The following is a 27,493-nucleotide window of genomic DNA, read 5'->3' as shown; positions in this document are numbered from 1 at the left end:
ATTTTAATGAATAATATTCACTTTGAATGCTGGGGGGAATGATAATATGTGTCCCTCTTTTTCTTTGAAAACCTTTAATTGAATGTTAATGATGGAAACCCCTTAAAGGAAGTCTAGTTATTGCAGGTCTGTTAAACTGAGAATAATTACACAACTGGTTTTAATAAAGATCTGTTTTGACTTAATTTATTAAAAATAAAACTTGGAGTAATAGGAGCATCCATTTGTTTTAAATATCACTCTTATTTTTTAATTCCTTAATTTTGTATATTCAATTTTAGCATCACCAGTTGTATCCAGAAACCAAAGCGGTAATGTTGTCTTTTGACATTCTCTTTAGACAAAAAGAAAAATACATAGGATATTCAAATATTCTTTTAAAATGTTTTCCTCTTCCTACATTAAACGTCTTTAGGGATTATTTTCCAATTAAATGTTTAAAGATAAGCGACGAGGGGCTTCCCTGGTGGCGCAGTGGTTGAGAGTCCGCCTGCCGATGCAGGGGACGTGGGTTCGTGCCCCGGTCCAGGAAGATCCCACATGCCGCGGAGCGGCTGGGCCCGTGAGCCATGGCCGCTGAGCCTGCGCGTCCGGAGCCTGTGCTCCGCAACGGGAGAGGTCACGACAGTGAGAGGCCCGCGTACCGCAAAAACAAACAAACCAAACCAAACCAAAACAAAACAAAACAAAAAAAGATAAGTGATGAGCTTACATCTAAAAGATTGTATCCTAATTCTATTACTCTTTCACTTTTTCAACCTCACGTACACGTCAATTTTGATGAGTGATGTGCTCTCTGGATGGCTGCTGCAGGACCCTGCTCACAAGGTATATTTTCCCATGAAAATTAATTTTGAAGATTTATCCAAGGAAATAATTCTTACGGAAACAAGAAATGGCCCCCCAATTTCCTTAGAGATTTGTGGCCAATGTTAGTTAGCAGATGTGTAAGGACCCGGAGAGATCTTATTCCGTAGATGTAAGTCCTCCCGATGACACACGATGTTAGTGTGGGTGCATCACGGCGATATATCCGTTCTGCAGCTGTTGGTAAAACTGCCTTCACCAGGAAAGGGAAGAATCAAAAATGATTTCTGCCTCAGGAGCCCACGTTTCAGCTCAAGTTTTTCATCCATTTTTCTCAGACTATGGATTCTACGCCCTGGCCACCTTGGTTATTCCCCAGGCCCATGGGTACAATGTAATTGCCTGCCTTGTTGCTTTTAAAAACCTGTCTATTAAGAATCCATCAGGATGACCACCCAGTGTTATACCCAAGTGAACTTTCTTATTTTTTCTAGTACAAGAACTTTTCAATTTTACCTGTCGCCATCCTTACGATTAGCATGTATATGGTATATATCATACATAGTATATATAATACACACATACACACACACACACACACACACACACACACACACAATCTTACTGTGAATTAGAAGCCTAAAAGCTAAAAGCAGGTTGCAGCCATTTATAAATGTCTAGTTCTTTGCTCAGAGCTAACTTATTCTTCCATGAATTCACTGAACTCCAGAAATGACTGTATGTCAGACGTGAAGGGATGCCAAGGGTACCAGATCCCTGTCCTCAGGAACCCTCTGGTAGAGTTGGCAAAACAAGCACGTCTTTGGCATGAGTGTTAGAGCAGGTCGCACAATGCCTGTGCACATGTGAGCAGCGGGGACCCTGGCCAGACGTGGGGTGTGCAGGCAGCGGGGACCCTGGCTGGAGGCGGGGTGTGCAGGCAGCGGGGACCCTGGCCGGACGTGGGGTGTGCAGGCAGCAGGGACCCTGGGTTGCAGGCAGTGATGGGATGTGTTTTATCTGCCAGTATTGGTCACAGGTGGAGAGAATAGGTCCATCGTTGCCAAATTATTAAATAGTCAGGCTTCCTAAGGAGGGGAACGTGCAGTGATCACAGTAAGAATCCAGCCTGGGTCCTTGCGAGAGGCCTGCAGCTGCCTCTGCCCCTCGGGTCTGGCTCTTAAGCTCAGTTTCCGAAGACGGCAGTTCTAAGAAACGTTCCGTGGAGCCACTGCAAACTCCCAGTGATTTCTCGCGTGACATCCTGGGGCCTTTCACCTGCGTACTTAGTGCCCTTCTCTTCCACACGACGTCCGCTCCTGGGCGGAACGTGCACCGCTCGGTGCCCTTGGTCTCACCTCCCGAGAAACAAAGCCCGAAGAGGGTGTACAGTCCTCAGGAGGCCAGAGTCACAGGTGAAGGGAAGGGAGGCCGGCAGCAGAAAGCAGGCCTCGGCTGGCGAGCGGTCCGTGTGCCCGAGCTGCCCAGGGCTTCTCATCAAACGCCGTCAGTCGTTCACCAGGCGTGACCCGCCTTCAGAGCCTCGTGCAGTCACTGCGTTTCCAGATGGTTCATCCGGTGAGCAAGGGCGAGTCCTCTGTTAGCCTGCTTCCTTCTGCCGCCCGACTTGCACTGGACAAGGTATGCCCGGGGGAGGAATTACCCCACGTTCCCGTGGAGCTTCCGTCAGCCTGGGAGCAGCTGTGGGCCCAGGATGGTCAGCTCCTGTCACTATGATTACGACCAAGGCCACGCTGAAATCCAGGCCTGGGCACGGGTGGCAGAGGGGTGGGTGTGTCGGGGCAAGGGCCCCTGTGCGGTGCCTGTGGCTTTGAGGCCCCTGGAACATTAGGGGCTGGGAATGCTCCAAAGAGGAGGCAGGGGCGGGGCCAGGCGGGTAGAGCCCAACCGGACCAGGGCTGGCAGGGAAGCTGCCAGTAAAGCTGCCTGTTTGCTTACGACCGTGCTTTACAGTTAACATCAAGGCAGTTCTGGATTGAGCAAGTAAACATCAGCTAATGTTCTCCAGTATCAAGAATTCTACAAGAACTTTAACTGTTGGTGAGTAGTTTTCTAAGAGACAAAGTAGGCTGGCTAGTTCACATATGCACACAACAGAATGCCCAGCTTGCCCGGCCTTTCTTCTGACTTGATCTACTGACTCTGCCGTTGTCTGATTCCACCCTCTGTAACCCATTTCTGGGTGACATCTGCATGTGTGAAGTTTGCACTTTGGTGTGCGAGGAGAAGCAATGCAGAAAGCAACACCCTACACTAAAGTGCATCTGAGGACTCAGAAAAATCCGCGGCTACAAAAAGGAAGAAAACGTCTCCTTAAGTGACACCCATGCCTGTCAGCCCACACGCTGCAACCTCTGATCACAGACTTCAGTTCCTTTTCGGTAAATCTCCTTTCTGCTAGGCTTTATTTTGTCATGACTTTCAATTCACCTACAAGCTTTGTCGAGTCTTTTTAATGTGGCAGACATGATAGAAGTTTCTTCTTTAGCTTTCCATAACCAACGGCATTATGGGAAAAAATTCCCTTTTCTCAACTTGCAAGTATTTGCCATCTAAAATAGCAGAACTCTGTGGATTAAATGTGACTCCCAAGTAATGGGTTTTGCTCCTGCAGGTAAATGGGTAAAATATAGGAAGATGGCTGAAATACATCCTACAGGAACTCAAATGACTGATGAAATGTGTGTGTGTGTGTGTGTGTGTGTGTGTGTGTGAATCCTGAAGGACTGTGATCAATCCACAAAAAGCACAGGGGTGTTGGTTGTTCATGCATTATTTTTAGAATTAATATGTTTAGTATTAAGCAGTGTAGTAGATATTGTTGGTTATCTGACTCAGAAGCCATTCACAATCTTCTTTTCTTGGTTCTCCCACTACAAACACTAGAAAAGGCAGAGACTAGCCCCCCCACTCTCCAGCCACCCACCCCTCAGAATCGTCATGGGGCTGAGTTCGGGAGGAGAAGTGAGCATTATTAGTCCACTAAAGGGTTTCTGGGAAATTTTCTCTTATCTTGATGAAAGAGGAGAGATGTAGCTGACGCTGCTTATCCTTCTTCCCTTTCTTTCCTGTTCTGAACACTGAAGTGATGTTTGGAACTGTTGCAGCCCTTATGTGTGTAGGCAGAGGATGGGTTCTGGGTGGATGGTGGTTTCCAGCAGATGCCACCATCCACAATTCTTTTCATTTGGGGAAAAACCCAACTCTTTACTCTATCAGTATTTAGGGTTTCTCTAGTTTGTCATTGAAAGCATTCTCAATTGATACAAACATTTGGGGAAAAGAGTCTATTCTCTTTCACATAATAAAATATGAATTATGTATTTTGAAAATCTCATATATGCAATCATTCTTATTTAAGATCACAGTAATTTTCATTGAACCACTAAGAATAGAAGCATTGGGACTTCCCTGGTGGTCCAGTGGTAAAGAATCAGCTTGCAATGCAGGTGACATGGGTTCGATCCCTGGTCGGGGAACTAAGATCCCAAGTGCCTTAGGGCAACTAAGCCCGCGTGCATGCGCCACAATTACTGAGCTCATTCGCCTCAACTAGAGCCCGCATGCCACAAACTACAGAGCCCATGCACCCTGGAGCCTGTGCACCACAACTAGAGAGAGAAAACCCGCGTGCCGCAACTAGAGAGATGCCCGCGCAGCACAATGACGATCCCGCGTGCCACAAACTACAGAGCCCACGCACCCTGGAGCCTGTGCACCACAACTAGAGAGATGCCCGCGCAGCACAATGAAGATCCCGCGTGCCGCAACTAGAGAGATGCCCGCGCAGCACAATGAAGATCCCGCGTGCCGCAACTAGAGAGATGCCCGCGCAGCACAATGAAGATCCCGCGTGCCGCAACTAGAGAGGTGCCCGCGCAGCACAATGAAGATCCCGTGTGCCGCAACTAGAGAGGTGCCCGCGCAGCACAATGAAGATCCCGCGTGCCGCAACTAGAGAGGTGCCCGTGCAGCACAATGAAGATCCCGCGTGCCGCAAGTATCCTGCATGCCGCAACTAAGACCCCACACAGCCAAAAATAAATAAAATAAATAAACAATAAATAAATCTTTTAAAAAAGAATAGAGGCATATTACATATACATATATATCTGTCTGCGCGCGCGCACACACACACACACACACACACACACACACAAGTGATACATTTCAAGCAGCATACTCCATTCCAATAAAGGAAATGCATACATAGGATATATATGGAAGAATTTAGACTGGAAGAGATCCCTTTATGTTAGCAGGGAACCTTAGTAGAAATGTTGCATGAGATTCTCTCTGCTTATCATTCAGGATTGATTTTAGTGCTGGAGCGGTAAAGAGTGGCTGGAAAGGTTAGATTCATGAAATGCTGGCTGAAAGAGAGCTTTGTCTTCTATCGTCTTCCCTCTGTCTCTTTTAAAGATGAGGGAACTGAGGGGTAGATCTGTGGCTGCCAGAAATATAGCTGCTCAATGGTCTAGTCACTACTAGACATTTAACTCATCTTGTCCCGTTTTATCAGCATTGTTATCCAAACAACCATCTTTCAGAAGATGGAGAATCTCAAATGACAACTGGACAAAACAAAGATGTGCCACCTCGCATACAATAAGCACATCGATACGGCCATTTATTGGTGGTTTATGGATTAAATCATTTAACTTAGAGTGCAGCTGGAGAGAAGAAAAAGTGCAAACGTTTCAGCATCATTCAAGGGCCAGGATGTCTAAAGCACTTTTTCATTTAACCCTCACGGTGGCTGGAGCTAACGGTGCCCGCTGACGAAGGGGACCACGAAGCCCAGTCCCAGAGCTGGTGAGTAGAGACCAAGGCTCCACACCGAGTCCCTGACACTGCAGCCATGCTTTCCCCATGGCAGCCATGCCTCTGCAAAAGCATCATCTTAGATTCCCTTTGATCAAACAGGAGCGTGTTCGGAGCTATGCTTCCATCTTCCTTCACTTTCTTCTTGCCCTTTATCCCTCCCCCTTTCTGTGGTATGTGAAGGCTCCCAGCCCTGCCCGGCCCACCGAGGCACTGAGACACACAGACCCTTCCCACTCCAAAGACAGTCCCTGTTCAGGTGGCTTTAGCTCAGCAATTACGATGACTTTTCTTGTGATATTATTACAAATGAGTTATTTTGAAAGGGTCTAGGGATTCAAATAATATTGTAGGCTGCTTTGCACATGGACAACCTAATAATACAAATATTAGGTTGTTTTCTCTTATATGCAAGTGCATTTCATGGTTATTACGAAAAAGTTAAATGTGAAAGAGTAAAAGTATGATTTTCAGATTAAACCATGAGATTTAGATTAAGTGAAAAAAATTCAATGGATTTATTTTGAAGATAAATAGGTGCTATATTTGTTTTCTATTATTGAAATAATAAATTTCCACAAACCGTGCTTTAAAAGAAACACTAATCCGTGATCCTGCAGTTCTGTAGGTCAGCAGCCTCAGTGGGCCTCTCTGGGATGAGATCAGGGTGAGGGCAGGATGGTCTCTGCCCGGGGCGGCAGTGTCCCCTCGTCGTGGGCAGCTTCTCCTGGCCTCCTGCCCTCTTGGGGTCCTGGTCCCTCCCCATCCTCAGAGCCAGCAGTGTCAGCCCTCCCCTCCCCATGCTGCCGTCTCCCTAGTCCTCTCTTTTTCCTACTTCTTCCACTTCTAAAGACTCTAGTGATTACACTGGACCCTCCCGGATAATCCAGGCTGATATCTCCGGGGCAATCTGGTTTGGGCAGGAGTGCCCACCCAAGATTCAGTCTCTGCTGATCTGGTGGTGTCATCATATTGGAATCGCCGAAAAGGACAAGAGGTTTCAGACTGACAAAAACCCCCACAAAACCCAAGGCAAAAAAACAACGCAATTATATTTGCTGTCTGAAAACTTTTTTCTAGATCATTGAATATAAAGTTTAAAAATATTCTGACGAAACTCTTTTGATTTTGTTTTACCATTATCCAAGGTGGCACCAAACTAAACAATGGAAGATGACGCTTCAGAGAGACTCGCCTTAGAGCCGTGCTTACACAGAAGCCCACTCACTTTACTTCTACTACTCCCTTACCCCGTGGAAGGAGAGAGGTGGCAGGAGCCATGGGTTAGGGGGCTGGGTCCCAGCTAAAGCCTAAACCAGCTCCCGTACTTGAAGAGATTTGTGAAGGTTAAGATTCATGGGTTGTAGCAAACAGTACTTGCTTCAAGTTAATACTCTAAATTTTGGGGATCTCCAGAGGAACCAGAGGGAGAAGTGATGTAAAGATATCTAGACAGATGCATATATAGATAGATATACAGACATAGATAGAGGGATGATATATGTAGATACAGATAATAGATATTTTAGTGCTAAATATCTATTTTCAGTTATTTAACTAATGTAGATGCTTCGATGTTTGTGAATGGAACTTGGGTGTCAATACTGTCGAGCCGGTACATTGGACTAAAACTCTCAGGACAGTGATTTTCTCTAAACACTGCACAGCAGTGTTTATGGTGGGTGTGCAGTGGCCCATTCTTAGAACACCAAGCGGCTGATGCAAGGTTATGCATGCACGGCAGAAATTCACTGAGGCCGAGGAACCGGCCAGAGCTCTGCGAATCACGACTTACGTTGTGCTTCGTGAGGCTGGAAATATTGGTCGCTACGGCGTGCAGCCACTCGCCACAGTCCTCAGCAGAGAGGCACTGGATGATCCCGCTGCAGACCCCGTCCACGGCGATGACTTGAAAAGCGTTCTGCCTGTGGAGGTGTCAGAGCAAATTAGATCAGAACATCGTCTCATTTGTCTGTTTGCGACTTGAAACAGTTACGTCTTCAAAAGCTCTTCTTTCAAACAACATAAATGCAGCTTCAAATTCATATTTGCTTACTTCCCTTTAAAAAAAAATCTGTTTTTAAATGGAACACTACAGAGGAACCCAGACAACACACAACTTTGAATGACTACAAGGCATCTTGAGATTCAGGTACGTTTGGAGAATCTTTGAGATGCATATCTAAGACCTTTAAGCGGGATTCTTTCTCCAGTGTGCCATAAACTTATACATCGATGTTTATCCATGATTTTGGGCACCATCAACTCCTCTTGACATTTTTCAATGCATTCCTGACGTACAGTGGAAAGATCACACAGAAACCGCACGCACAGATACCGAGCCTCATGTACAATCTTTTGCTGTCATAAGCTGATGCGCTCTGTCAGCTGTTAAGCCAGTTGTTCCTCATCTTCTCTAAGTTGGTTTCAGACGAGAGGTTCGCAGTTCTTCTCCACGTCTAAATACTCATGCTTGAAATTTATGTGGATGTTCGCATTTCAATAACAACTAGACTCTCCTTAAAACGCCACGGCCACCCTAAATATCTCTATGGTCTTCTACTGAGTTTCTGTTGTCGTTAGAGAACATTCAGTGATGCGGTCCTAAATGGTCTACAAAAGTGCCGTTGAGTTTAAAGCAGCTTCCTACAGCTTTCATTATTTACTTTTACCTTCCTGTTTCAAGTTCTTGCATGTTTCAATACAAGCTTAATGGAGAGGAATGGATAAAAATCCCCAAATGCACAAACTATCTTTAAATCCCAGCTGTTTCTGAAGCAATAGAAAAGTTGTGTAGTTCAGTATTCAAAATGCTAGGTAAATACTGTACATTTATATATTTTTCTCCAATTAAATTGCTTTTTTGTCTCTTCTGAATTTTGTAAGTAGGAGTTTGCGGATATTACACATGATTTCATTTCTGCAAACTAAGACACCCCAAGCGGCATTTCTCTGGCCCAGCTTCATCAGGAGGCCTGTGTCACTCTCCTGTCCCATAAGACTGGTCCGGATTTCAGAACCGGACACGTGGCAGAGACTTTCACACCTACGGCTCTCTGCATCCACATTATTAATGTTTTCAGAGAAACTTGTTCCGATAGCCTTGACCAGCACTTTCAAATGATTACAGGGAAGTGTTCAAATATTCTTTTTTGTTTGCTCTTAAAAGTACATGAAAAGCCTGAGAGGGGACAACTGTTGTCTGTCTCTTTGAACTAATGTTTTTTTGAATTTGTGACATGAAAAAATATGCACAGCACAAAAAGAATACTGCAACTTCACGTGACTTTCTTAACTTTAATTTTGATATTCAAGAGTGAGTAAGACATTTTAAATATGCAGAGAGAAGCTCAACTACCCATGGAAGAGGAGAACTAAGCTGAGTTAGTAACGTACATTTCTCTCTGCTCCCTATCATAACCATTGCTTCATGCACCACAAACTACAGCATGTCTTGAACACATCTGTACTCTCTGCTTTAAATGAATCGTGGCAGCTGGATATTTTTAGCTGATTAGGCTTAACGCACTTAGAGGAAATCTGCAGTCTATGTAACCACACGTGCTACACAGTCTCCACATGGAATAATTCTAAAGGACTAACCTTATATAAACCTGGGCTTATACACTAATACGTATCAATTTTTACATTCTGTTTCCACTTTTCAGGTTGATTTGTTGGAAACCCTTTCATGAATGTAAGTGAAGTATTTGAACAGTTTATTTGCTTACATACAACCTCTTACAAAATAAACTGGTCGTAAAGATTATAGCCTGGCTCCTATTTCTGCCTCTGCTATTGAACAAATAAGAATATTGGCAAATTAGTCCACTTAGTTGCCTCTCAATTTCCCCTAACAGAAAATGAGAAAAATATACTTCACGGATTAACTGGTGGGACCCCAATACTTTCACTAATCACCGGAGCTCCCTGAATGAGACGTTAATGTGTGGTCTTGATGCAATATTTGAGAGAGTTTTGCAAGAATGTGTCACCCAGCACTTAGCAAGAACTGCAGTGCTGTGGCCGTATTTGCAGCTTTTAGAAAATGTAATTCTTTGAGTCAAGATAATCAGTAATCGTAAAAAAAAAAAAATTATTTGTTTTATCTTATTTGATCATATAGTCTCTGAAATCAATAAACTACATTAGCCATTAAGTTAGTCTTGTAGTAACTGGGAAACATTAAACTTTAACAATATTTGCAGTAGTCTTGAGGATTCTTAGACTCAATTATGATTCTTTGCACACACACACACAGATACAAACACACACACACGGGCTGAAAAAAGCAGTGACATGATTACAGTTGGAAAATCTGAACTTCTGAGCGCAGACTGTCCACCTTCTGCTCAGAATCATTTTTTCTATTTTTCTAAGGATTCTTGATCATAACTCTGGCAGCAAAAGTTATTCTCAAATGTTGCTGAATTTCAGAGTAGTTTTATTCATTTAAAATACACACTTAGTCGTTCTTTGTATGAAAAATAGACTGCTCACTAAAAATAGTCATAAATAATTTTCAAAATATGCGTTTACATGAAACACATACATGTCTTATGACTACAACTGAGTTATTCATGTTTGATTCACTGTGCATCGTATGCCACATGAAGGCACGTGTCGGAGATGCTGAGTTTGTGAGGAGTGAGTCGGAGAAGGCATCTCAAGTGGGAGAAGTGAGAGCTGTAGAGACTCAACTACACAGGTTTGGAGCGGCTAGATGGCCTTGTCCGGAAAGGGAGTGGGGACATCAGGGGGAAGCAGGCAGGCTCGGAGGAGGGTGTGAACACCCCGGAAGGAGCTGAGAGCCCACGGGAGCCACGGCTGAGCCTCCCTGGAGGCCTCCCATGATCAGATTTGCGTGGAGTGGGCGGTCCTGTCACACCATGTAGGGTACCTGGCAGCTACGCGATGACGTGGGACTAAAATACACATGTGTTAGTGAGAGTGCAAATAAAACAGTGAGCTCATGGGATTTATAAAGGCGTTAGAAAGTCTGCGGGTCAGTGATTGTTTCCTTCCACAGAATATGAGGGAGCAGCTAGACTCCACATTGCTCCTGGGTTTTGGATCCAACTGGATGAATGGCTTAGATGCGGCAGAGGAGAGAAAGTGCACATTTTGGATGGGAGGTAGTTACTCCGGGACCAAATAGCAGCGTGAAGGCGTGAGAGGTTGTGAGAAACAGGGGCTGTTTGGCTCGTTGCCATGTGCGTCTGGGGCAGCGGTGAGTCATGAAGGTGGCAGTAAAGCACAGCTTGATCGACGAGAGCTTTGCAAACCACGTGGCAGCATTTCCAACTAATCCCGAGTCAGGCAGGGCTGTGGGAACACTGGCTCTTTGGAGTGAAAGGATCATACTGTATTTTATGATACAAATATGTTCTCTCTGTGCTGGATAAGAACGTGGAAAAATGTGAATGAAGGCAGGAGAGAAGCAAGGAGGGCGTCCCAGTACTCAGGAGGAACATAAGAAAGATTGCCCCGTGAGAGTGGTTCTCTGTGTGTAGGGCAGCACTGACTCAAGCAGTATTTTAAAAACGGGCCATTATTCTTGATCTGGTTATTAACAATTTGGGGAGATGATTAAGGAAAGGAAAAACGAAAACAACCAAGCAAACAAGCAAACAAACAAACAAAAAGACCAGCTCGGGTTAATGATTCCAGCAAAGTGCTCTGCTTCTCACTGAGTTCAGGTCGTTTCTGCTCGCGATGTTACCTTGGGGCACCATCTCATCACAGCTTTTATGGTTCAGGCTCGAAACCTGAATTGTTTGGTGAGGTTGTACAGAAGCTCTTCCAAACCACGTTGTTACCTCTTTTCCAAAACTGAAGTTCACCAATCCGACACAAGCCCTGAACTTTTAAACAGAGGCTTTTCCCCACTGTTCTCTTTGTCTGCAATGCCCTTCTGTCCCGCTTCAGTTAAAATCTGTCAGGTATTGCAAGTACCTTGATTTTATGCAACTCTCCGACCTCTGATTTCTCTCTGTGTAAAATGAAGATGGCAGCATTGGTCCTGCGTACCTCACATTTTAAAGACTTTTGCAATGAGAAGTTTTAGGTTTATTATTATTATTCAACATTGAGGGCAAAGTATAGAGATTTCCCATAGACTTCCCGCCCCCCCCACACACACCCTCTCTGTTATCAACATCTCCCACAAGGGAGTTGCACTTTTGTTATAACGAATGAGCCTACATCGACACGTCATATCGCCCAAGGTCCATAGTTTAGATTAGGGTTTACTCATGGTGTCCCACATTTTATGGGTTTGGGCAAATATGTAATGACATATATCTATTATTATAACATAATCCAGAGTATTTTCACTCCCCCAAGTATCTCTGCTCTGCCTCTTCGTCTCTCTCCACCTCCCAACCACTGGCAACCACTGATGTTTTTACTGTCTCCATAGTTTCACCTTTTCCAGAAGGTCATATAGTTGGAAGCAGTGTGTAGGATTTTCAGATTGGCTTCTTTCACTTAGTGACATGCACCTGTGGTTCTCCCATGTCTTTTCATGGCTCAGTAGTTCATTTATTTTTAGGGCTGAATAATATTCTACTATCTGGGTGTACATAGTTTATTTATCCATCCCCCTACTGAAGGACATCTTACTTCCAAACATATACAAGGGGACACTGCATGGCTCATAGAGTAGGTGAAATCAACTAGAATCTTAATGTTATTTAGTTGAATATATTTGTTAAATCATCAATTGTTCCGGCTCCACATAGAGTGAAGTCCAGGTGGACCTGCTGGCCTGTCTGTGAAGATGGAGGAAAGTCCATCCGTTCAGCGACTCCCAGTACATCTGCACAGCACCACCTGTGACAGAGCGATGGAAGAGCAAAGGCAATGGTGCACCCAACGGGGCCGCTGTGTCTCCTCCTTCCCCCTGGCCACTAGGCACGAGCAGGAGACGCCTTAAGTTTTCTATCCCTTCCCCCATCACGCTACGGGTGACGTATCATCCCTTCCCCCATCACGCTACGGGTGACGTATCCTTACATACTGTTTCCCTTACTTTACCGTCACTATCCTTCTCATACCAAACATTTTTTTCTATCCAATTCACTCCAATAATTACTCTAGCCAAAGTCACCTTCAGCTTAATCTGTTTCTCAGTCTATCCAGTATTTCTATTCTGTAGTTAATACCATCGACCACTTTCTTCTCCTTAATAACCTTCCCACTCTGATTCCCTGACACTGCAATGTTCTGTCGTATTTTGATACTTCAAAACTGAAATGAGACATATACTTCTAAATCATTACTATACGACGAACATAAACTGTCTCACCACTGATAAAATAGTGTGATGTTCTAATTCAGGCTACATAATAGTACATGACAGTAACACAACTTTGTTGCCATTAAATACGAGACGCATCACATCATCAGAGTTAAAATTATGGGCCTTGGCCAAACCAACCAGCACGTAATATCCTAGGTTTCGAACCAAGCTCCACAATTTTGTATATCTGCCATCTTGGGCCAATAATTTATGTTTTCTTTTTCATCCCCTGCTTCAGCTGCCACTGGACTGTGAGCTCCTTCACAGAAAGAAGCAAACACAACACCTCCTACGTAGACATTAAATCAGTACTTACTGAGCGAATGCGGGAACAAGCTGGAGTGCAGTGCAACCCACTCAGAACAGTGCTGTGTTTATAACTGCTTATTACTGTCGTATTTACTGAGTGGAGTTAATTCAATTGCTAAAAGCTGTTGATGTGTTGAGGTGCCATAAAAGTAAAAATGTAAGAAGTCATCTGGATTCACACAATTTCCTTTTTCTCATAAATTGCTTTAGCTAACCATTTTTAAATCATGTAACTACATAAATTTTTTAAAGTAAAAACAAAAGAAAACAAGTATACACATTAAAAATACCATTAACAGAAATATTTCAAAAGTTCTTAAAGTAGAAGAAAAATAGAAACAAAAGAATAAAGAGAAACAGAAAGATTAAAGTTAGGATACGAATAATAGCTGAAGATAATAAAATTTTAAGATACATATATAATTCAAATCTATCTATCTATATATATGCCCAAAGACAAGAAAGAAATAAAGGAATTAGCTAAAGTGTTCTAAGTTTCTAGAATTTTCTGAAAGAGGCAAAATTAATAAATTGCACTAAACACTAATAAATCATGTATAGATGGTGCTATGGTCTGAGTGTTGGTGCCCCACCTCCTATTCATGTTTCGAAATCCTAGTGAGCAACGAGATGGTATTGAGAGGTGGGGCTTTGGGGAGATGCTAGAGCCATGGCGGGGGCAAGTCCTCGTGAACTGGGGTTAGTGATTTATAAAAGAGCTTCCAGAGAGATCCCTGACCCTTCCACCAAGTGAGGACAGAGTGAGAAGACACCAGATATGAACCAAGAAGGGTTGGGGGGGGCTTCATCAAAGGACTAGAACATGATCTAGGTGCCTTAATCTAGGACTTCCACATCCAGAACTGTGAGAGACAAATTTCTGTTGTTTGTTGCTGTTATTATCTGCTGTATTTTGTTATAGCAGCCTGGAAGGACAAAGACATACGGTATAACGTTTAGGCAATAACTAAAACAAAGTAAAAGAATGCATATATAACACTGTAATAGAGGGAATATTAAAAAATAAAAATGTTTAATTATTTCAGAAAGTAAGAAAAAAGTTAAAGAAAACAGAATACAGAAACTAGTACCTTGAGACAAAGGACTTTTTTCTTGAATATACATAAAACTCTCAAATCTCAACAGTAAAAAAATAAATATAAATATATAAGCAAAGCCGATTACAAAATGGTCAAAAGACAAAGAGACATTTCACCAAATAGGATTTCATGTGATAAATGAGCACATGAAAAGGTGCTGACCATCACTAGGATATGCAAATGCAGGTCACAGTGATATATCACACCTATACCTTATACCTGTAAGAATGGTAAAGTAAAAGACAGCAACAACTCCCAATTCTGGCAAAGATGTAGAGAAACTGGGTGGCTCATATCCTGCTGGTGGGAATGCAAAACCGTACAGCTACCTACAAAACAATGTGTCTGTTTCTCAATAAACTAAACATGCTGTTGTCACACAACCAAGTACTCGAGTTCTTGAACATTTACCTGAAGTAATGAAAACGCACATTCCCACAAAAATCTATACAAAACGTTCATTGCATCTTTATTTAGAGTTAACTGGAACAACCCAGATGTCCTTTAAGGGATGAATTTGTAAAATGTGATACATCCATACTATCAGAATACTATCAGAAATAAAAAGGGATAAACAACTGAAAAATGCAACTACTAGGAAGAATTACCAAAGAATTATGCTGAGTGAGAAAATTCAATCCAATACAGTTACATAATGTAGGATTCCATTTATATAATGTTCTTAAAATGGCAAGATAATTAGAGGTGAAGAACAGAGTAGTGAGTTGTCATGTGATGGGGAAGAAGGATGTTGGCATGGTTACAGACAGGCAACAGGAGGGTTCTTGTGGTGACGGAACTCTTCCACCTTGTGCTTGGGTAGGTGGATATGAGAACATGAGCATGTGATATAATTCTACAGAACTAAACATACAGACACACACATACACACACACATACACACACTCTTACACACTCAGGCATGTGAAATCTGCATGAATGAGTGGTGGATTTTGTCAATGTCAGTTTCCTAAATGGGGTGTTGTACTATAATTTTGCAAGATGTTACCATTTGGGAAAATGGGCAAAAAAAATGTAATCTCTCTCTATTATTTCTACAACTGCATATGAATCTATAATTATCTCAAAACAAAAATTTTAATTATAAAAAACAAGAACTAGAGTGTTGAATAGAAAGCAAATATTAAGATGGCAGATATAATCTCTGATATACCAGTGATTATGTTAAAAGCAACTAGACTAGGGCTTCCCTGGTGGCGCAGTGGTTGAGAGTCCGCCTGCCGATGCAGGGGACACTGGTTCGTGCTCCGGTCCGGGAAGATCCCACATGCCACGGAGCGGCTGGGCCCGTGAGCCATGGCCGCTGAGCCTGCGCGTCCGGAGCCTGTGCTCCGCAACGGGAGAGGCCACAACAGTGAGAGGCCCGCGTACTACAAAAAAAAAAAAAAAAAAGCAACTAGACTAAATAATCCAATTAAAGGACTAAGATCATTACTTTGAATTTAAAAAAAAGAAAAAAAGTATATGCGACACAGAAGAGACACATATTACAGCACAGGGCTAAAAAGAGTTGAAAGAAATGGATAAAAGAATATACAGTGTAGATACCTGATGTAATTCTTGAAGGTAAGGAAAAATTCCAGAGATATAGGACATTTCATAATGATAAAAGGGTCATCATCAGGAAATTGTAAAAAATCTAAATCTGTTTGTATCCGATAATATAGAATTAAATATATAAAGCAAATAATGGCACACTTAAAAGGAGAAATACACAAAGCCCCCATCATACTGGGAGACTAATGCATTTCTCTCAATATCTGAGACAATAAACAGACAAGAACATCATTAATGATACAGAGGATCAGAATCCCTAATGAACAAATACAACCTAGTTGAAATACATAGACACCGAACTAAGGAAAATGACACTTGCACATTCTTTTTTTTTTTTTTTTTTTGGGGTACGCGGGCCTCTCTCTGTTGCGGCCTCTCCCGTTGCAGAGCACAGGCTCCGGACGCGCAGGCTCAGCGGCCATGGCTCACGGGCCCAGCCGCTCCGCGGCATGTGGGATCTTCCCGGACCGGGGCACGAACCCGTGTCCCCTGCATCGGCAGGCGGACTCCCAACCACTGTACCACCAGGGAAGCCCGACATTGCACATTCTTTGAAGTGCATATGGCACACCTGTCAAAATTATTTATATACTAGGTGAAATCAAGTCTAAACAGATATCAAAGGGCTGAAACCATTCAGCATGAAATCATACGAGAAAGCAATAACAAAAGAGAATTTTAAAAATCTCAAACTATTTTGAAATTTTGCAATACACTTGTAAATAGCCCGTGGGTCAAAGAAGTAATTGTAACAAAAATTAGGGAACACTATTAAATACGTAATAAAAATATCTGACTATCAGTACCGGTGAGCCTCCAATTCCGGGCAAGGGAGAGCAGCCCACCCCTCCCAAGGGCTCCCTAATACAACTAAAGGACCTTGACCGTGACCCGAGGGCCAGCACAGGCAGCTCCTGAAAGGTGGAAGGGTAGGGCGACTGCCGGGGGCCGTGGGGCTGAGAGGTGACTGGGGGTCAGTCTCCTGAACTTCCCTGTCGCCTCCCATGTATCCTAGGCAGGGTGCTCCGGGGTCTCCATCCAGGATGACCAAGAGCAAGACAAGAAAGTGCTTCCAGGAGCGTCTGTACTCGTAGTGCAAAGGCTGGCAAAGCAGCGGGCTAGAAGCATTCCACCTTTTTGGCGGCCTGCCCTAATCTGGCCCAACGTCAGTGGCACCGCCACCCTTCCCCCCAGGGTTCCAGCAGGCAGAGCAGCAGCTGGTCTTGCCCCTGTCCTCCCGTCCCTGCCTGCTGGTGTTCAAGGCGTCGAGCGGCAAGCTGCCCTGCCCATCCCCACCCGCGTGAACCAAGCAGCGCTCTGAGCCCCCGCCCCGTCCCGGTAGCGTGAGGTCCAGCGGGGAGCTGAGGCTCCCTACCCGCCTGCAGCCATTAGACTGAGTGAGGCGACCCGAGATGGAGCTGCTCAGCCCTCTGCCCCCTTCCCATGCTGACCGCTCTGGCCCAGCAGGACCTCAGGCTCCAACCCACCCGTCATCCCCCAGGTGGGGTGAGGTGGTGGGGTGAGGTGGTGGGGTGAGGTGGTGGGGTGAGGTGGTGGGAGCCGGCCGACTGCCCTCAGCCCCCGCTCCCTCCGCCGCCCTCCGTCAGCCGAGCTCCGTGGACAGCTGAGCCTTCAGCGCTGCCCGGCAGCGGTGAAGCGGTGGCCGCTGGTCCCTGCCGCCCACCCTCCCTGGTGGCAGCAGAGCCGAGCCAACCACTGAGCTGACCCCCGACTCAGAGGCAACGGGGTGATGGAGCTGGTACCTGACCGTCACCAGGGCTCGGTCAGCAGGGCTGAGAACTGAGCCAAACCTAAGCCTCGAGCACCTGCAGTGAGGTGCGTTTTACTACATTACGCTATTCTTCTGCGGGTCTTCCTACTTTTAGAAACCTGATGGTAAGACCCGTAAGGCATGTCAGGTTACAAGTCTCACTCCAGGTCTCAAATGCAATCAACAGACGAGCGGAGGCCGCTGACATGAACTCACCGACTCAGGTCTGTCCCGGGCACGTACTGGGAGAACCGGGAATGCAGCAGAGGGATCAGCCTGAGGTCACACCACCGCTTTTCCCACCTCAGGCCCGGGGACGCGGGCCACGAAGAGCAGGACAGCGTGTCCTGAAAAGACAACAAACGTTCAGCAGTGCTGTTGTGTTTCTGTGCTTTCAGTGTTGATGTCACACCCTTGTCATCTGAGGGGTATTTTACCCTTAGATAATCAGAAGACATTTATAGAAAACCACAGGAAATCCCTGTTCGCTGGCAATAGAGGTATATTGGTTAATTTCGCTGTTAATGGAATTCTATAAGAAAGGGAGGAGGGAATCACTGAGATTAAGAATTGTAGTGAAAACACGAAAAATGGGCAGAGGAGAAAAGGAAGAAATAAAGTAGCGACGACTGAGCTCATTCAAGAATGAGAAAGATGGGGCAGAACTGTGCTTACAGTGAACTAGTAGGTGACAAAAATCCAGGCAGTTCAATTAGCAAATACTTTCTATCTGCTAAGCACTAAACGCTGTTATGAGGGCTTGCGATTCATCACGTACTTAAAAGCATTTGTGAGCAGAATGAATATTCCCATGAAACAGCCCTCAAACACTCAGGAAATCTTTGTCCATTGTTTTAATTTCATGTTTATGTCAATAAAATGTCTGTATTTTCTTATATTGTTTTAATGTTAAGACAACTACTACTGGTTTAAAATTACATATATTTTAAGTTTCATAAAAAGCTTTTTTTTTCCTTATGTATACAAAAGACACATCTTTGAATAACATTTGAGTTTTTCAGCGGATGTTGTGTATATTCGTTCTCTCATCAGGAAATTAAGGCACTCAGATCTTGCCATCTTCTGAAGATCCCTCATTTTAAGTATTAACTATTGTGTGACAGTTATTTCTCTGGTAACAAAACTAAAAGAGAAGGGCAGTGAGGTACACCCAGATGGGGCTGGTTTATACTTGTAGAGATAACCTTTGATGTTGCCAAGGGTTCCTCTTTCAGAGCAAAAAAACAAACAAATGAAAACGACGTGGAGGCCTGTGGGACTCAGCTGAGATTACTGCTGAGCAGTGCTGCACGGTGAGGGCCACGGAGACCTGCAGATGTCCACAGGAGGACTCTGGAGTAAAATGCCACAGTGAGCTCAAGAATTTCCAATGGACAGTGAACCACACAAGTCAGAGGAAGCTCCACGTCACATACATCCTAATACATGGAACAGAAAGATAAAATTCTACATAAAGTGAGCTCCGCTTCTCTTCATGTTTGTGAGCACAGGGGAAATTGTTAGTCTCACATTTAACCAGAGGGAATCGTTCTGTCTTTAGAATGTGTACATGTTTTGAAGGGTGAAATACAAGGAGTTTCAAAATATTTATAAAAGAAAAAAAAACCTGTTTACTCCAAAGTACAGGTGGAAAATAATAATGGACACTTTATAAAACAAACATGCCAAGTTTATCAATTATTAAATACATGTATAGTTTAATATTCCTCACATTTTATACAATGTGTAGGTCAGATTTTCTCCCTTTATATTGATTCCCTGGTGTGCATGAAGATTGCTAAGCAATCCTAATATATGGCGAATTATATAGCTACTTTTAGCTAAATAGTTTCAAAAGAAAAATGATAAAAATTATGTCAAATTATTTAGAACATGAAATTACATATAATATGCAATGTTATAAAATGATTGTATGATTTTACACGTGACCTCTCCAAGTCGTCTCTAGAGCTTACAAAGGGCTTAATACAGACCTGAGAGGGGAAAATATAACAAACCTACTTATTTTTCTCCTCCCTGAATTATCCTAATTCTCAAAAAATAAAGCAGCCGAGGATTTCAATTATATCAGAGAAACCGGGTCCTGGACCAGCTTGTGCAAACTCTAACTACATATATTTTTCTTGGGTGCCCTCCTCATTAATGGGGACTGTGCCCTGGGCCTCTTACTGTGTTGTTGGGATGATAGTTGAGGTGTAAGCCACTGTCGCAGAGGGGAGAGGAGGTGCCACTGCTCTGGTCACTCGGTGCACCTGCGGGAAGAGTCACAGCATCGTTGGTTAGAAGCCCACCTGTTCTACATGGACACCTTCTACACTGCGTACTTCAGTATACTCAGTGCTATCAGGTAAGCCAGGTAGTAAAATAAAACTGTATTTCGCTTATATCAAAGCCAGAGTTTTGCAAGTAAACAAAAATAAAAATTAAAACCTAAAGTGGCCCCAAAAGAGACCTGCAAATATTTTTCTTTTCTTTTCTTTTTATTTATTTTTAACAACTTTATTGGAGTATAATTGCTTTACAATGTGTGTGTTAGTTTCTGCTTTATAACAAAGTGAATCAGCTATACGTACACATATAGCCACATATCCCTTCCCTCTTGCGTCTCCCTCCCACCCTCCCTATCCCACCCCTCTAGGTGGTCACAAAGCAGTGAGCTGATCTCTGTGCTATGCGGCTGCTTCCCACTAGCTATCTGTTTTTCGTTTGGTAGTGTATCTATGTCCATGCCATTCTCTCACTTCGTCCCAGCTTATCCCTCCCCCACCCCGTGTCCTCAAGTCCATTCTCTACGTCTAAATATTTATCTTTGATTTCATAAATATTAAGGTTTTATTAAGGGAAATATGCAACCATATAAAAAATACTATTTCATTTTATTATCCAAAGTGTCCTATTTTATGAATCATACTTAGAATGGTGCAAGATTTTGTTTGGCTACACAATTCTATTTAATATCATGTCTTATCTACTAGCAAATCCCATGTTTATTTACCATAACACTCTATGATGCAAAAAAAGTTTGTAAGTGCTCTGTCTTTACAACTGTTCTTGGTATATACTGTAATTGGAAGCACCCCCATTGACACTATTTAATTTTGTGAATTTGCAACTAAAACACTTCGTATTAGATCCTCATGAGAAACCTACCAATGTCTGTTTTTTAAAGATGAGTGTTTAATATGTATAAAATAACTAATAAAAACCTGCTGTATAAAAAAAAATAAAGATGGTAATATATGTCTTAAAGATTTGTGATTTTTCTAAGATTTTAAAATTTAGTAATTGTTTCAGTCAGGATTAAAATACATGTTTCTTGATTTCTATTCATTGCTTTTTCTGTAAACATTATATTTTTGGAGTTGTTAATGTAGATAAATATGATCTATTAATGTAATTGATTCCCAATTTTTATTTGACATACAACGCTTAAATGCAAACATCATTACAGGTTACACTCCTAATGTATTAACCGACGTGCTCAAAAAAACCCCAAAAATGACACTGCTCTCCTCTTTTATGACCCTGAAATTCTATAGTTTTCCTGGTGCTAAGAAGGGAAACAGGCTTTTTTGCTATACTAGCCTAGATATAGTTTTCACACTCTTTAAATCTTAAGAAGTTCATACTTTGTATTTTTTCTTTTGATGTTTTCTCTGCATTTCTCTCTTATGAGACAATATTTTTAATGGACACACATATTACTTTAAAACTCATATGCATTTTGAACTGAATAAAATGAAAACATAGCATATCAAATTCTGTAATGCATCGACAGCAGTCCTTTGCAATTTAAAGACTTAACTATAGCACAAAAAGAAGGCAGATGTAAACTCAGTGATCTATGCTTGTGTCTTAAGATTTTAGAAGTGGAAGAGCAAACAAAGTAAACAGAAGACAGAAAATAATAAAAATAAAAGTGAAAAGCAATGAAACAGCACACTGAAAATAACACAGAACTAACCAAAACAAAAATGAGTTCTTTGGAACGATTAATAAAACCCATAGCAAAAACGATCTAGTAAAAGAGAGAAAATATAAATTATAAGTATCAGGACTGAAGGAGGAGGCATTACTGCAAATCAACAGATATTAAAAGGATAATGAAAAGATATGATGAATAACTTCATGCAAAGATTGACAACTTAGTTGAAATGAACAAAAATATTGAAAAAAATCTAACCCAAATTTACAAAAGAAGAAAAGAGAATATCAAAAAAGTCCTATATCCATTTAAGAAATTAATTCATACAAAACAAAAATGATAATTCTAGGATCAGATTGCTTCTCTGGTGAATTTATTCCATCATTTAAGAAAGAGATATGATCTCTGTTAAACAATTTCTCTCTGGAAATAGGAGTTACTACTTCACAACTTATACAAAGACATAATAACCCTGGTACCAAAATCCCACTAAAACACTACAGGAAAAGAAAAGTACATCTGGAAATCTTTAATGCACATAGATTTTTTTAAAAAATAGCAATACATTAGCAAATTAAAACGTGTAATATACATAAAAAAATAGGCCATGACCATGATGTTTATCCTAGGAATGCAGCAAGCTTTATTTGGCATTCAAAATCAATTTTTAAAAAGTCACCCTATCAACAGAATAAAAAAAAAGAAAAAATGTAATATATCTCAATGGATGGAAAAATATTTGATACAACTCAACATTAACTTCTATTAAAAAAAAAGAAAGGAAAAGAAAAATCCTCAGGAACCCAGTAATATAAAGGCACCTCTATTCTATTCTAATAAAGGGCATCTATGAACACCCACAGCTGATGCCACACTTAATGGTAAAAAACTGGAAGATTTCCCACTAATATCCTGAGCAGGAGAAGGACGTCTGCACTCAGCACTTCACTCAGCATTTTACAAGAGGCCGGAGCTGTTGCAATAGATGACCCGCCCCTCCCCTGCAAAGAAAGGAATTAAAAGAAATACAGCTTGGAAAGAAACAAGCAAAACATTATTTGCAGATGACATAACTTTATATGTAGAAAAATTTAGAGAAAGTACAAAAATCTTACTGGTTAATAAGAAAATTAAACTATGCTGCAGAATGTTGATATATAAAAATGTGATGTGTTATTGTTTCTATGTGTTAGCAACAGATAATTCGAAAATTAAATCTTTAAAATATTATTTACAATAAAACAAAAACATAAAATGCTTAAAATAAATGTAATGTAAGATATGCAATATTTTCCCATTGGAAACATTAAAATATTGACGAGAAAAATTAAAATATAAATAAATGGAAAGATATGTTTGTGGAATGAAAGGTTTAAAATTGTTAAGGTGTTAATTATATTAATTGTCTATAAACTCAGTCACATTCCAGATCATACTAGTTTTTTAAATAGAAATTGATGTGCTATTTTAAAATGGATGCAGTAATGCCAAGAATCTAGAATAGCCAAATGATCTTGAAGTATCACAAAGTTGAAGAACCTATCCTAGGTGACTTTTTAAAGTACTATAAAGCTGCAATAATCAACAGTGTGGTTTTGGTGAAAGAATAGACGTATACATTAGTGGAAATAAGATAGTGATTCCTTCATTCTTGATTCCTACCTCGGAACCAAAATGTTACTAATATAAGATAGATTATAAACTTAAACATAAAAGTCAACGCTATAAAGCTGCTTGCAAAAGTGTAGGCAGATATCCTTGCAACCTTGGGATAGGCAAATATTTCTTAGAAAAGATGCAGAAAACCAAAAGCATATACAACGAAAACAACAACAACAAAATGGTAAATTAGACCTTATCAAAATCAAAAAGTTGTGCAAACTTGACACACGTTTAGGTAAAAAAGACAGTCGTGCACAGAATGTTTGTAACACATATAGCTAACAAAAAGCTTACTATAAACAGGCTTATCGACTCCTTCAGTGTGATAATATAAAGGCATACCAACAGAAAAATGGGGAAAAGATGTGAGCAGACACATTACAAAATAAAATATGCAAATAGATAATAAAATATGCAAATAGCACAGGAGCTAATCATCATTAGTCTTCAGGGAAATGCAAATTAAAACTACAATTCGGTACCACTACACACTCAAGAGAATAGCTAAAGAAATTTTTGACCATCAAATATTGGAATTAATGGAGAGAAGCCAGACCTCTCTCATCCACCACTGGAGTGGACAGTGGGGGGTTTGTAAATACACGCCCACCTTAGAAATGTATTTGGCAGTTTGTTAGCAAGTTGATTACACATCCGTCTTGTGACTCAGCAATTCCACTCCTAGGTACTTATAGTAGTGACACAAAATACTATGACTTCCAGAAGGCTTGTACGAGAATGTTTATAGCAGCTTTATTTACAATAGCAAAATACCAGAAACAGTTCTGCTGTCTCTCAGCAGAAGAATGCATTACCAAACTTTACTACACTCATACGGTAGAATACTATACAGCAATGTAAATAAATAAACTCCTGAAATATGTTAACATGAGACGGTTCATAATGAAAGAAGCAGACATAAAAGAATAAATACAGTTTGATTACATTAATACTTGATGACAAGAAATTAAGTCAGTAGCTGTTTCTGGGAATGTTATTTACTGGAAGAGGCACAGCAGAACCGTTCTGTGATCTAAAGGGATGTGGCTTAAGCAAATGTGAGTGTTTGTCAGAGCTGATCCCACTGAGCATTGAGGATCTTTGCATTTCAGTTCATGTAAACTATGCCTCAGTTAAAAATAATTCTTCTTTGCTTCTAGCAAAAACTATAATATGCATTTCATTTCATAATATGAAAATAGATACAGAAAGTTTTAAGTAGCTCTTATGAAAAGTATTACATTTCCACAGAGACGGGGGCTTCCTGCAATCTCCCTATTCTCATCAGGACAAATGAAGTGTAAATGCTTATTTAGTAAGTTCAGTAGCCAAATAAGAGAATATTATTTTCTACTTAGAGAATATATATTCATCAAACAATACGAATGAAATTTTAATAGAGATACAAAAGGTATATGTTTGATATGACATTTATTTTTAAAGTAAATAATATTTCCCCAGTTATAGGTTGGAAAATAACTAAACGTGAATACATTCTGAAACACAAACAACAGCTATTCCCTTTGGAGAAGGGTTAACTGAATGCTTTGTGATATTAAAGAAAACTGTTTGCATTCAGGCAGGAATCCCAACTTTAAAAATAAATTACTGCCAGGAAACAATGGCCTAGAAAGTAAATGTGACGGGAGCACTTTACCTAATCTTCATAAATGCTTACATGCACAATCTTCGTTCAGTGGGAGTTTGAGGAAAGCAGGTGCTCTTTTAAAAAATGAGACCGTCAGGGTCACTTCTTCTCCGGCATTCCGAAGAACCTGAACCTAACATAGAACATAATAAAAATGATACCATTATCAGTACGCTGGCAAACACTTTTGTACGATTGAAAACCCTTGAAATAATGGGTTGTCTTTTCCACGTCTCACGTTTTCTCTAGTGGTCAGAAACATTTTATGGCAGATGGAGGGGATGAAAGATCTAACACTGAAGGAATGCGGCCATCCACATCCTTCCTCTTCCCATCATCCTGCGGGCCCTGTTCACTCATGACGTCATCATCTTCCATCCACATTTATCAAGGCTCTCGTGAGTTTATGGTCTATGTTAGGTCTACAGAAAGATGTAGTGCTCGAACCACTATATTTATTAATTTACTAAATATTTATTGAGCATCCATGATGCACTATTTGGGGATCTATGAATAAATTACCCTGCAGATTTGACCAGCGTGCTAATTCTAATTAAAGTTGTTCCAATTCACTCAAACACTTTTGCAAAAACGAAATGGTTATTATTTTCCCACTATATCATTGTATATTTTCTTTTCCTTTCCCTGAAAATTTAGAATAATGATGGAGACAGCTATTATCAATAACTCCCAACTCCCTAAATTATAGAATTACTAGGTCTATTTCTACCAGTTAAATAATGGATAATTTCTCAAAATATTGTACCACAACAAATGTAAGCGATATTAAAAGAAGTTCAGAAAGCTGAGGATTATTTATAGCAAACATACCTGGAAAATATAGAAGTATATATATATATGTATATAATTTAAAAACTCACATAAACTAAGAAGAATTAAGAATAATTAGTGAAGAAGCAATTAGTAAACATGGGGACATAATTTATTAAACACATAGAAAAATGCTCACCATAAAGTCATTAAAGAATTGACTATCAAAATGGTTTAGAATGATTTCTGGTCCCTACAAGATGGCATAAAGTTCTCTCTCCCAAACAAGTACAACTAAAACACTGAAAAAAGTGCCAGACACAATCAAGTAGAACTCTGAAAGGTAGAGAGAAAAGAAACCGATTAGGGCTCCCAGGCCTGGAGGAAGAGCACAGATCTTTCCCAACAGAGGGGTGGTCCACCCACTGCTAGGTGAAGCATCCCTTTATCCACTTAGTGGCAGCAGGGACCTGACCTGGGGAAGCCCCTTCCCCTCCTCTAGCACCATCAGGGAACGGGGTGGCGGGCAGGGTGGGGGGAGCCTGATGACGCAGATGGATCAATCAGACCCAACTAGCACCAAAATGGTTCTAAATGTCGTATTGTCAGTGGAGCCACAGCCCACAGAATTAGGCGAGGACCTGTGTGCTAAACAGTGACGTCTTGCTAAAAAGAAAAATAAGTAAATAAGAACCAGAGACTCTTAACAAATAAGCAAAATGGCCAGGATTAAAATCATATGTCACACTAAGACCCAGGAAAATCCTAATTTGAATGAGGAAAGATAATCAAGTAACACAAACTAGATGAATTACACACCGGAATCATCTGACAAGGGTTTTAAAACCACCTTAAAAATATTTCAGCAAGAAATGAAAAATGATCTTGAACCAAATGAAAAATTACAACATCTCAGGAAAGAAATACAAATTATAAAAAGGAAATGAAATTATAGAACTAAAAAATACAATAACATAAATAACCTTGCTGGATGAGCCCGGTGATAGACTGACAGAAGATAGAATCAGTAAACTTGAGGGCAGAACAATAAAAGTAGCCCAATCTGAGCAACAGACACACACATGAAAGGAGAAAATTTTAAAATGAAGAAAATGATATAATCATTTCAATAGCCCAATCTGAGCAATAGAGAAGATACAGACACACACATGAAAGGAGAAAATTTTTAAATGAAGAAAATGATATAATCATTTCAATAGATACAAAGAAGCATTTGATTACATTCATTTGATAAAAGCTCATAGAAAACTGAGTATACAAAGGAGTATCCTTGATATTGTAAAGAGGACACACAAAAATGTATGAGAAGCGTCATGGCATTAACTATGAATTACTGAAACCGTTCTCCTTGAGACCAGAAATGAGGCAAGAGCGTCCAATTTCATTTCTACTTAATTTTTCTTCGGATCTTACTGAAATAAGGCAAGAAAAGAGCTAATAAAAATCATAAAAATTGAAAGAAGAAATGAAACTGACATTATTCAGAGGTAACATGATTTTGAACACAGGAAATCCTTAAGAGTCTATGGGCACTATTACATGAGACATAACCAGGTGAGTTATTAAGTGAGTTTAGTATGGAATAGCATATATACAAAGTAATATACAAAGATCAACTGGTTTCGATTTAATTTCAACAAACAAATACAGCATTGTTAAATAAATGAGGGAGATGCTATGTCATGGATCCCCAGACATAACACTGTGAGGAAATCATTTCTCTCCTGCTTTT

The 27,493-nt window shown here is 41.0% G+C and overlaps 1 protein-coding gene across 2 annotated transcripts in view; it reads right to left on the bottom strand.

Moving 5' to 3' along the window:
- SNTG1 (syntrophin gamma 1) overlaps window positions 1–27,493 on the bottom strand; it is a 188,126-nt gene that overhangs the window by 87,795 nt on the left and 72,838 nt on the right. For both annotated transcript variants that reach the window (XM_024742651.1, XM_024742652.1), the window contains exons 7-10: window positions 25,000–25,102; window positions 19,904–19,986; window positions 17,930–18,060; window positions 7,448–7,577 (exon numbers count right to left, since the gene is read on the bottom strand). In XM_024742651.1, the coding sequence (XP_024598419.1) occupies window positions 7,448–7,577; window positions 17,930–18,060; window positions 19,904–19,986; window positions 25,000–25,102 (447 nt within the window). The remainder of the gene's footprint in view (window positions 1–7,447; window positions 7,578–17,929; window positions 18,061–19,903; window positions 19,987–24,999; window positions 25,103–27,493) is intronic.

Source organism: Neophocaena asiaeorientalis, unplaced genomic scaffold (assembly GCF_003031525.2).
Source record: "Neophocaena asiaeorientalis asiaeorientalis breed wild unplaced genomic scaffold, Neophocaena_asiaeorientalis_V1.1 scaffold226, whole genome shotgun sequence".
Classification (NCBI taxonomy): Eukaryota; Metazoa; Chordata; class Mammalia; order Artiodactyla; family Phocoenidae; genus Neophocaena; species Neophocaena asiaeorientalis.
Note: the sequence above shows the minus strand (reverse complement) of the source record. Positions and strands in the feature narration are given on the sequence as shown.